Source organism: Puma concolor, chromosome D2 (assembly GCF_028749965.1).
Source record: "Puma concolor isolate L17-30 chromosome D2, mPumCon1.1.hap2, whole genome shotgun sequence".
NCBI lineage: Eukaryota > Metazoa > Chordata > Mammalia > Carnivora > Felidae > Puma > Puma concolor.
Window position 1 is genome coordinate 24,486,556 of NC_141677.1, and position 12,175 is coordinate 24,498,730.

The 12,175-nt window shown below is 43.2% G+C and overlaps 1 protein-coding gene across 1 annotated transcript in view; it reads left to right on the forward strand.

Annotated features, from left to right (window-relative positions):
• The first annotated feature begins 288 nt into the window (after nucleotides 1–288).
• The window catches only part of ARID5B (AT-rich interaction domain 5B), a 180,837-nt gene continuing 168,950 nt past the window's right edge, over nucleotides 289–12,175 (forward strand). The window contains exons 1-2 of the mRNA XM_086679800.1: nucleotides 289–705; nucleotides 1,148–1,402. Coding sequence (XP_086535926.1) covers nucleotides 685–705; nucleotides 1,148–1,402 — 276 coding nt within the window. The 5' untranslated portion in view covers nucleotides 289–684. The remainder of the gene's footprint in view (nucleotides 706–1,147; nucleotides 1,403–12,175) is intronic.

The following is a 12,175-nucleotide window of genomic DNA, read 5'->3' on the forward strand; positions in this document are numbered from 1 at the left end:
ATATAATCGATAACCCACTTTTCCCTTCCATGTAAATAGGCATCAAAAGATAATTTAACAGATTAGTTCTCGAAAACATGGCAGTGAGGAAGCGTAATTTAACTATCAAACAAATCTACATGTCTAATAACAGCAAATCTGCTAAGGAGCATTAGAAAGAGGAGCAGCGCCCCGGAATCTCTGCAGGAAATGTTCTTTATATTAGACATATACAAGCAGGTCCTGTCAGATGCAAAGCGGAGCTCGCGAGCTCTCGTCTCCTCCAAAAATCTCACTAGACGACACCCCTAGACAAGGGAGATTGGGAAGAGGGAGATCTCATCTTCACACAGTTTTAGGGTGGATTTTATTTTTACAAACCTTCCTATATGTTTTTTGCCTTGATCCATCCGCTTCCCGCCGAGATCGGACAGAACCTTACTTCCGATTATGAATTTGATCATCCCACATTTGGAAGGAAACCTACACAGTTTTGACAGGAGCTGAAAATTGAGTCGTCAGAGAAATATTAGGACATATTTTCAATCATTTTGGTGCCGAAGGGGAGGCAAGAGCTCAGTTTTATATTGAGACATTACGCCAGCTTAAGGCAGAGAATGTTTTTCCCTGCCAGGACCTGATGCAATCCATTCAAGCCAACAAGTTTGGAGAGAATGTTGAGTTCAATCAATTCAGAACGTCGAGATGGAGCCCAACTCACTCCAGGTATTTCGCTCTCCTCCGCTCCTCCGATCCCGGCACCCCCCGGCACCCCCCAGCCCCCCAACTCACCCACACCTCTGCACCCACCCACACCCCCCACAAACTTTTCACCAAACTTTTATCCTCTGCATCCCCCCAAATCATTTTTATTGTTTAAAAAAATCCCTGCACTGATCATACATACATAATGTAATTTTACCGCCTCAGATGGAGAAGTAGGGAGAGGTGGCGGTGGGGGTGCCCGGAGTTTTTTTATTTATTTTTTATTTTTTTTATTTTTAAGGGAGGCAGAAAATTTGTGGGCTCTATTATTTTTCCACCCAGCTTTATATCTGTTGGCTCTTCTGTATTAAGAGTGTGGATGTCTGTGTGTAAATGTGTCTGGGAATAGATGTTTGTGCTCTGATGGCTACGTTATTTATTTGGTGCTTTTTTTCCCCTGCAGTGGGTCGGCTCACCGTGTGGCTTGCACGGACCTTACATTTTCTACAAGGCTTTTCAATTCCACCTTGAAGGCAAACCAAGAATTTTGTCCCTTGGCGACTTTTTCTTTGTAAGATGTACGCCAAAGGATCCGATTTGCATAGCGGAGCTCCAGCTGTTGTGGGAAGAGAGGACCAGCCGGCAACTTTTATCCAGCTCTAAACTTTATTTCCTCCCAGAAGACACTCCCCAGGGCAGAAATAGCGACCATGGCGAGGTGGTAAACTTATATCTCCCTCTCTTCTTTCTTTATTATCCCCCCCCCCTCCCCTAGTAATGCTTATTACAGGGCAAGCTTGAAAATACTGTATTCACTTCTGCAGGCGAGCAGGATCGACTCCTTTTTTAAAGGGGTAGCGCCACTAGCTGGGGCTCGAGTATTTTGCCATTGTCAGAGTTTGGCTGTCAGCTTTACAAAGAGGATCCAACTGCTGATTTTAGTCAAGATCAAATAACTTGTTCGAGAAGGGTTTTGTTCAAGGATGTGTGTGTGTGTGTGTGTGTGTGTGTGTGTGTGTGTGTGATCGTTCTCTCTCTTGCTACTGCCGCTTGAACATCACATGCTTTTTTATATTTTTTGCCTTTTGAAAATTTTACCTTCGCGTCTGGCTCGGTCGGGTCTGGGTGGATTTCTTTCGGTGGGTTTCGATATTGTTCACTTTTTTTTTTTTTTAAAGTAAGTATTTGATATGTTTAAGAGGGCGGAAATTACGAAATGGAGGCAGAGTGAGATCAAAAGCTATTGAGTTGGCAAAGACGTGTTGAATAAAGTGATAAATGACAGGTACTGGAATAATACATTCAAATAACTTGCAGATCTGCCCGGGCGGATTTCAAAGCGGTCGTGTAACCGGCACAAACACGTTAAGCATTAACAACTATCTCTCGCCCCCACCCCCCTCCCCCTCGGACAAGCCATTTGATGTTCTAGTTCTCAATTACTCCACGCAAAGTGGACGTCTTCCAGCGCGATCTTCTGGGATGTGTGGGACCGGGACGGGGGAGGGAAGGGCAGAGGGGTGTGTGCTCGCCCACTGGCCCCGCGGGTCCCGCGGCCTCCGTGCCCAGACGGCGCTCCCGGGAAGGGTGGGGAGGGACAGAGCTTCGCCGGCACGTTTCTGGGCGGCCGCGGGGGCGCTAGCCGCGCTCCCGGGAGGACGCCCGAGGTGAGCTGCTGTCACCGGGCGCCGGGGCGGCCGCCTCCCTTCGGCTCTGTCATTTCATGTGTGACCGCAGTTCTGCGGGCTCCCCTCGTCAGCTGACCGACCTCAGCGCCGCGATACCCACCGGGGGAACTATTTTGGGGAGGCAGTGCCCTCGGTGCGGTGGGGAGGGAGGGCGCGCGGCCGCCTGGCAAGGCTTTGTGTTTCCCAAGCGAGAGCAGGGTGATCAAACTGAGACTTTTGAGGGCAGCTAGCTCTGTGCCAGGCCCTCGAGCTTTCGAGGTAGGTGTAGGATCTTTTTGTTAAATGAATGGTTCCGCGTTTAACTCATCCCGGAGCGTAGAGCTGCCTGCCAGTCCTTCCAGAATCCCTTGGTCTGATGGAGTTGATTTTACTTTTGGCATCGCCAGTTCACTCCCTCTCCCAGGCTCGAATTACCCATCAGTGGTCTATGCCGGTTAATTACTGGAGTTCGTCAAAACCTTCGCCCTCGGATCTGCCTCTTCGGAAATAAGCCCCGCCCCCCTCCCCGAATGCCGCCCCCCCCCCCCCCCCCGCCTTCCACCGCCAGCTTTGGGTTTTAAACGTTCTTACTTCCCGACGTCTGCCTGCAATTTTACAAAGGTGTTGTTTGGAAATACTGTGAAAAATCCTGTAACCTACCAACAGGTTGAGCTCTTCCCCCTCCCGAGGTCTAGCTCGGCCCCCTCCCCCGACCCAACTTTCCTGCGCAGCTGTCTTCCTCCCCTCCCCCTCCTGATTTCTTATTATTTGCTTTTCAAATTTATTACTTCAACATGGCCTGTGATCTGGAAAAGGGAAGGATTAAATATCCAGAAAAGAGCTGGTGCCTAATAGACTTCTGACTAAACCCAGAAGGAAATTATTCAGTGTTTTATGAGATATTTTGTGGTCACACACACTCTCTTTTTTTAATTGAAATTGAAATACTTTTAAAGACCCCAAGTTGACCCCACTTGGTCCAGTTTTAATTTCTGTTGGTGTAATTAAATGGTGAATTCTGATTTAAGAATAAAAACAATAATAGCCCAAGGTTGCATCTGTTAGAACTGCTGGTAATGGATAGATATACAGTACTTTTAAACACACGATTTTTAAAAAATTGTTCATTAAGGGGAAATGAAAGTGAGCCGTTGTAATGATCTGTACATTTCGTCACTGCTATATGAGCCATACCTAAGAAAATTAATCTTGCCATTTAAAAGTAAACTCTAGGGGGTTTGGGGAGGGAGATGGCTCTATTTATAATCCTCAGCTGCGTATACATCGTCTAATATTATGCATGATTTGTTTTTTAATGCTAACACGGCTGGTAATTAGCTGTATGATTATACTTGTATATTTCATTAGGACTTTGGCTGATGTCATTGTGAATTATTCAGCCATATTAAAACAATTTTCAATTGAGATAATGACACGCCTCAAAATTATGCAAATGCAGGCTGCATTGTGCAAAATAATTATGACAAATGTAAAGCAGGTAGAAAGTTTCCCAATGCAGATCGGTTTTCCACCCTGGTGATGTCATTTCCCCCCTGGCCTAAGTTAGTCATTCATTAGCTGAATAGCAGCAGCCCTCTCCTCTGGAGGAGAGCCTACAGAAACCAGCATTTACTGCAGGCACCTAGAGGGGGCAACAGGGTCCTCTCATTAAGAAATTTGCTTTGTTTTCACTTACTCCATTAACTTGTTTATATACAGTGAGATGATTTTTGTTATTGATTTTAAATAGTTTTGAATGATGCATTTGCCATTTGCAAAGTGTGACCGAACGAGAAAGGTTTCTTGGTGATGTGCACGGTTACTTGGAGAAAATGTTCAGCACATTTAATCAGCCAGTACAGTTTATTTTAAGTAACCAAATGGAGGTTAATAATTTCTTGATTGCGCTGACATCAGCATCCATTTCAAAAGGACAGCCAGGACTCAGTATGCTTTTTTGGTTTAAGAGAACCATTCTGTCTATTTATGATTTCTTGAAATGTAAAGACGTCAGTTCTAAAAGCAGGAAAATTATCATTGTGCGAGATTAGAAATAGCGTCCCTGTGTGGTTTGCTGTGATCTGCAGAGGGCCTTTTTGGGGAATATTTTATTGATCCTTGCAATAACTGGAAGAGGCTGGATAAGGCAGGACTTTGTATGCCATTTTACAGATGGAGACAGAGGCTTAGGGAGATTATGTGGTTTGTCAAAGGTCACCAGAGTAGGACCTAGGTCTTCCTAAATTTTAGGGTTGGTTTATCTTCCCACTGAATCCCACCCTGCTTAATGCATCATATTATATTCTAGAAGTATGTACTAATGTGGGCAGGTGCTTGTTCATTTTAGAATCATGACCAGTCAATCAGTTTTGCCAAAGGTCACTAGATTTTAGGTAGAAGAACCATTCTTATTTTATAAAGTTCCGCTAATTCTAGCTAGTGGTAGCTAACAAGAATAGTTGCATTTTAGTACCATGATTCATCACCATTGACAATTTATTGTTAGTTGTACTGATTATGATAATGACTTGCATACTTACATGCACTACTGCCTTCCCATACTTCCAGAGCTGGCCTCTGGTGTTGAGGAAGAGCAGTCCAGAGTCATGTCTTTTTTTTTTTTTTAATGTGTATTTATTTTTGAGAGAGAGAGCATGAGTAGGGGAGGAGCAGAGAGAGAGGGAGACAAAGAATCCGAAGCAGGCTCCAGGCTCTCAGCCGCCAGCACAGAACCCAACAAGGGACTCGAACCCACAAACCGTGAGATCATGACCTGAGCCGAAGTCGGACGCTTAACCGACTGAGCCACCCGGGCACCCCCAGAGTCGTGTCTTGATTCTGCAGCTTATTATTTGTTTGACCTTGAACCATCATAAACACTCTGAGCCTTAGTTTCTTTAGCAGTGAAATGGGAACAATAATAAGGCTGACTGTCTATGGCTTGTTGTGAATATGTATGGACAAAAGTACTTCATTAACTGTGTAGTCCTTACATAAATAGAAAAGAGTAATGATTATGGTGGACTTTATGCTAGATATTCTTAATTTATAAACGATAAGCAGAATAACTTTTATGTCTGTGTGGAGGTTCCCAGGCCTAATCATGATACTGTCTTAAATTACCATGAAAGTGAATAGCAGGGCCATATACAAGGAGTTAAGTGTCTTTAGTAATTACCCACAATTGCCATTCAGCCAGTATCTCTTCAGAGGAGGAAAATGGCAAAGTAGGCGGGTAATTGGTTCTGTTACTGGGTAACTTCTGATTACATTCATTTTCAAAGTGCCAAGCGCTTAATCTATTGGCAATATACCCCCTTAAAATAGGTGGATGTGCAAGCTTGGATTCCAGCCTGACCATGGACTAGACTCTACAAGAAGCTTTACTGGTCACCTGCAACTGTGAGTGTGGATGAGTAAGCCAATTCTGTCAGGAAGTCAGGATCTAGCACATCTGGGCATTACAGAGGCTAGCATGTAGTCAGGATTTCTAAAAGTGCTTACCTCATTAAAACTTGTCAAAATTTCATATTCCAAAGCGCCTGTTGAAATTAACTCAATTAGAATCTCTGGAATTGGGGTCAAGGATCCTGCGTTTTGAACAGTCTTGCTTTAGCTGTGTGATCTTGGGCAAGTTTTAAACTCTCTGTTCCTCAATTTTCTCATCTATAAAATGGACACATAGTGCCTACTTCTGAGGATTATTTTAGAGATTAAATGAGTTAATACATATAAAGTGTTTACAGTTGGCATATGGAAGAATCTTCAGTAATGGGTGACTCATTATTATCATTAACATTCGTATTACTGTTCTCCTTGAAGTTTGAGACGACTACCATAGACCTTCCTAAAGAAAGGTTTTCTCTATGAGAAGACGGCACGTAGGTTAGTTTACTAGTACAGATAGCCAATACAGGTCTCCCCAAATCAGGTTGGCTTTCATCCATGTGATGGGTTTAGCTATGTCACCAAGATAAAAAGCTCCTTGAAGATTTACATGTTTGTATTGAGGTATGCTGTCTGTCATCTGGATCAGCAGGATTTGTTTCAAAGATTGCCTGATTGTATCATATCTCAGGTTGGTCAGACACATTCTGAAATCCAGGAGGGGCTGGATGGCTACTCAGTCTCAGGTCTATACCCATGAGCTGGCTTTTAAAAATTTCTGACACCTCTTCAGTGACCTCACTGGCCTTGGACAATTTCTTTAACTTTTCCAAGTCTTAGTTTCTCCATCTGTAAAATGGACTTAATGATCTCTACTTTGCCAAGAGAATTAGAAATAATAGTAAGAAAGGCCTGCTAACTAACATAGTACTTAATACACAAGAGCTCAGCAAAGGATAGATGCAGTTATACTAGTTATTATTATTTTTAGAAATGATTGTAAACTATGAGAAGGAGTAACTTAACTGGCTGACCCTTTAGAACTAGGGTGAGAACTAATGAATTATATGGAGAGAATTTATTGGACTGTGACAAGTATCAGCGAACTAAGGCTGGAGGGCCAAATCTGAACCACTGTCTGTTTTTGTAAATAAAGTTTTATTGGAACATAGTCAGACTCATTTGTTTACACATTGTTTATAGCTGCTCTCAGGTTCCAGTGGCAGAGTCGAGTAATTGTGACAGTGACCATATGGCCCGCACCGTGGAAATTATTTACTATTTGGCCCTTTACAAAAATGTCTGCTGACCCTTGGCCTGTGGAGTTGATCTGAAATAGGGAATGTGATTGTGTACTTTTTCTCCTTCTTACTTGGGTTGGAACAAGATCCAGTAAATATTAAGAAATAATTTAACATTAATATGTCAAAAATATTTACATAAACAAATCTCTGTTTTAGCATTGAGTCTAATGACGTTAAAAGTTGAGAATCAGTAGAATGTATACTGAGTTATATTTTGTATGGTTAAGATCCTAACTCCAGCAAATGTTGGTATCATCGGTCTTGAGTTAATCAAAAACTACTTATTGAATGCTGACCATGTACTTAGAGCTCTGCTAGGTGCAGAGATGGTTGCAAACACTTCGTGGTGTGACCCTGTTTCTCAAGAAGCTTATCAATCTTGGTAGAGAGATGAGATCAACACGTTTTTAAAAAGGTAAAAACAGCAAAAGACGTTCTATAACACGGAGAATTGTGTTGACAATAAATGCAACATGTGGTCAAGGGAAGGCTCACTATCTGCATGATTTTGGAACAAGAATTTATTCAGTTCCTCAGATGCTGATTGAAAGTTTACTATGTGCTGAACAACGGGATACAGAGATGAAGGAGAATGGCCTCAGCCCTGAAAGAGCTCATAGTTTACCCTCTTGGACAGACATGGGTCACAGAAAAGCTGTCAGACTCTCTCTGTGCTTCTTAGTTAAAGTGGAGATTAACTCAAGTCACTATTTATAGCCTTTCATGATCTTTCTGGAAACTAGAAAGTATTGTCTTTATCTTCGAAGTCTCATTCACTCAGTGCTTATTTATAGAGCACCTACTTTGTGCCAGAGCCTGTTCTAGGCCCTGGGGATACAGCCGTGAACAAGATAGGCGAGAATCCCTGCCCTCAGGGTTCTTACAGGGCCTTGGTAGGTTTGAGCCTCCCCTGTACTTTGCACATGTACGTTCTGTGATGCTTATCTGTGTTCTTTCCCTTTGCCTCTCACTCCCGCCCCCCTACCCACCCCAGGGTGGTTCTCAGGAACTGAGGGTTGGGCCTTACTCACCTCTGGGTCCCCATACCTTATTCAGCGCTATTCACTAAGTATTTATTGAATAACTGAATGACATAAGTCATTTAAAATGTCCTTTCCCACCACCTGCTTTCTTTAAGCTTGGCCCAGCGTCTTCTGGCAGAGGACCCACTGTCGGCCATTCACACGTAGGCCAGCTGCAGCACCCCATCTCACACTTTTTATTTCTCTTCTAAAATCCACGGTTGTCTTGCACCGAGGATGTGAAACAGCATACAGGATTTTCTTGAGGTGTACTCACCAAAGAAATCGGTGCCTATTTGGGACTGGATGATGAGGCTAAGAGCCAGCATCTCTATCCATTTGAATACTTTTCCCACCTTCGGCCCTCAGCCCATAGAGTCAGGGCTGTGGGGTGGCACTCTGAGCAAAGAGTGGACTTGAGGGGAACAGTCCCTCCTCACCTGAGTGTGGTTGCAGCTACTTCCAGCCAGCATGTTTTTCAGACTGATGGTCTTAACTAGGCCAGTGTTTGATGGTGAGTCAAAATTGTAAGCAATTAAAACCTCCCTTGACATTTAGAGTGTCAGGCACATACTAAGGAAATGTTATTTTTATGAAGTACATGAGTCCATACATGTAAATACTTGGTTATTAATTATGAATCAAGCATACCATTGTTCGTAGCGGCATCTAGTGATACATGATGCAAGCCCATTTATCAAAGTCTGGTTTTAACCAATATCCAGAATATAATTGCTCAAATCAAATGTATTTGCGTGTCATTTATTATAGCCAGGGTAGTTGGATGTTTGCCATCTTCCACTCAGAATAATATTGTAGCCTGTGATTACCCTTTGGTTTGGCTTTTAAAGAAATTTCAAACAAATTTATCAGTTGTTGGATGAAGGATTCATTGGCTTCTCAGAGAGGTGGTCGTGGGTTTCCTGCATTTCTTGAAAAATTTGCTCCCATGCCCTTGCACAGGCATGGATGGCTTTTTCCAGCCACACCGTGATCTTTGCCGGCCCACTGGAGATTAGAACCCGGACCTTGGCCTTCAGAAGCACGGATCACATCCTGGCCTGTGAGCATCCATATCCACAACACATTTCAAGCATGCAGATGATGATTATTACTGAAAGGGTGCTTTAGAATCATGCTAATGGCATCAATCTGTAGCACACACGCGTAAATTAATTCTGCTTTTAAAATCAGATGCACTGTTAGCAGCGTCAAAGATGGATATTTGACATTTATCACACAGACGAGGACGTGTGGTTTAATTACATGAATTTTCTATAGAATCTCTGTGGCTGTATAAATAGACGCACGGTAGTGTATGTCCTTACCCACGTGACCATCAAGTTCACAGCCCTGTCTCCATTCTTGGCCCACGGTGAGGAAAATAGAGGAGAGGCCATGTGTTACTAGTCAAGCTAGTGGCCCCACGGACATCTTTCCCCCCACCTTACCTTTCCTTTTTCGTGACTCGGAGCACACCCAGGCTGCGGAACACCCCCCCTCCTCCCCAGCATTGAGTTCCAAGCCTGATCAGTGGCACTAAACATTAAACTCTTGTCTTTGGGAATAATAGGCTTTGCTTTCTACACCCTCAAGCATGTTGAGCTACTGTGCAGGCTGGAAAATAAAAATGTTCTAATTGTGTCTTTTAAATAAGCATAGGAGTGAATTAATTAGACCATATTTTGTCTTTAGTTGCTTAGTTACACAATAGTATTCCTGAGCACGAGAAGATAAATTGGTTCTTTTTGTGCTGCCTGTCCCTTAATCATAATTACTGTATTGCTTAGGAGAGTAAAGCATACATAGATTTTGAATTTTTTATTAATAGTCAAAAATATGCATATGATATATAAAGTATATGCTGTTCAACCTGTTTTATATGCTTTTATGTGGGAAGAAGTTTTATTGTGGTGGTAACATTTGCATTAGTTGCTCAAAGATGTAGTTCTGGGAAATACATAATTGAAATGTTTTTGAATTGCTTTTTCTGGCCTTTTCAATCTTATTCAAAATAATAGTGCCTCCAGTCTTGGAGCAGTCATTCTCATTTGATTTAACATCTTTCTTTGCACTGCATGTGTGGTGCCCAGCTTTAACCCTGCAGAGCCTACACGAGGCTGTGATTCATAGGCCTCAGATGTCGCGCCTTACGTTTTGGGGCTCACGCTGTCAGGGGTCGGAGGCAGCAGGGCTGTGGAGCACCTGCATCCTGCCGCCAGAAATGCCCCTTGCTCTTGGCACACCTCCACGTTCCTTGCAGCAGGCCCCAGGGTTAGAGATCGTAAGTGTGTGTTGTAGCTTGGGCTGGACAACGCTCTGTGCTTGCCTTCTGGGGTCTTGGAAAATGGGATGTTGCTACTGGAACTTGGGTGTCTGGCCCCCTACCCCCACCCGCCACCAGGGAGGCAGCAGGAGTTGGACAGCTTGATATAGTTATTGAACAATGGGAGAGTCTGGCTTAAGACCCAAGATGCATGCTGGGTAAATGTATGTGAAAATTGACCCCATTGTTCTGCTGTATTTGAAAAGCAAGTAAATTATTTACAGATATTTGCTAATTAAAGCCCATGTTGTTTTACCAGCACAAAAGAACACAGTATAACTGGAGACAAAGAACTAAGTGCAAATAATTTAAATTTGCTAATTCTGTGTATTCTTCTTAAGGGAGGAATATGTTTTAAAAATATGTACATGTACATATACATATTCATGGAAGTGTGTATGTACATACGGATATGGACGTGTGGTTTTTGTTTTGTTTTTACCCCCACATGGGAAGTCTTCCATGCTACAGAGATAACAGGCCAAGTTATCACCAGTTCCTTGTCCCTGGGCCTGCCCCAAGCCCCCTGTGGAACATGGAGTTGGAAATCATTTTGACAGAATGCTGTTTTCCCTTTAGTCCAAGCTTTGCTCACCATCATCTGGTTCGAGCTCAGCTTAGGGTACCACTGGACAAAAACAAACTATCCAGATAGTATGCCAGCGAATAAAAATGTTCTTTCTCATTGCCTTCTTCTCTGACTTTCCCCAACAACAGACTCAGGTTTAGATGTTTTTCCTCCATGACCACCCAGCTTTGGGGACATTCTGGTTGGAAATTTGCATTGTAGAATGAAGACCTCTGACATGGGGTGAAGGGTTCAGAGGTGGAGAAGGTTGCTAAGAACATTCTCAGATTCTCAAGAATCCTTCTAGCTGGAACGTTGGCAGATCCGTAGGTGCGGCTGGTCTCTCTGGATCTGCCATCCACACAGACATGTTTGGTTTTAGGCGTGACTGGCTGGACGTCCCTTGTCTTTGTTGATAAAGAGGATCAGGAAGACTTTCCATGGTCATCTAAGAAAAAGGCTCATGTCTGATTTGTCATGGACATCTTATCGTCTTGCAGAACGTTCAAGAGAGCGAGTCTAGCCCCCTTTATTCAATGGACACAGAAAGGCCCAGGAAAATCTTGGCCACATGCTCAGAGTTCGTGAGTGACAAGTAGAACTAGAAGCCTGCGCCCTCAGGCACAGCAGGTCTCCTGCTTTGAGGAAGGACTGCTCTCTTAAGGTTGTACTCTGAGGAAAGTAGGCAAGAGTTTCCCATGGGTGTATTCAGGGCGGGTCATTCGAGCGGCCTGTCTTATACCAGGAGATGATGCCTCTGTGGTATATCACTCATAAAATCACTAATGACAGTATGGACTTTAATGCCAAGATACTTACCCAAGGGTCAGTGATGACACAGAAACTAGGCTGGAAATTCACACTCCCCTCTAGACCTTACTTTCATTTCCTCATTCTTTCCTGAATTTAGGAGGGCCCTCTGATGGTAACATTTATACTGGCTTAAGAAAAGCTTTGCCAAGATGGCACTCTTGGTGATAAATGGAATTGGCATTCCTGCTACATCTGATATTCATTGATGGTTTCTTTCATTCAGAAACGTTTATTGCATGCCTACTATGTGTCGTGTCTCTACAATGGGGATATGAGAGTTGACTAATACACAGATATAGATTTCTGTTCTCATAGAGCTTACTCATTCTCTCATAGTAAGGAGGGGAAAGCAACCTGACATTTTCCAAAATGGAGGAAACCCATCTCCATCATCTTAGAACCCT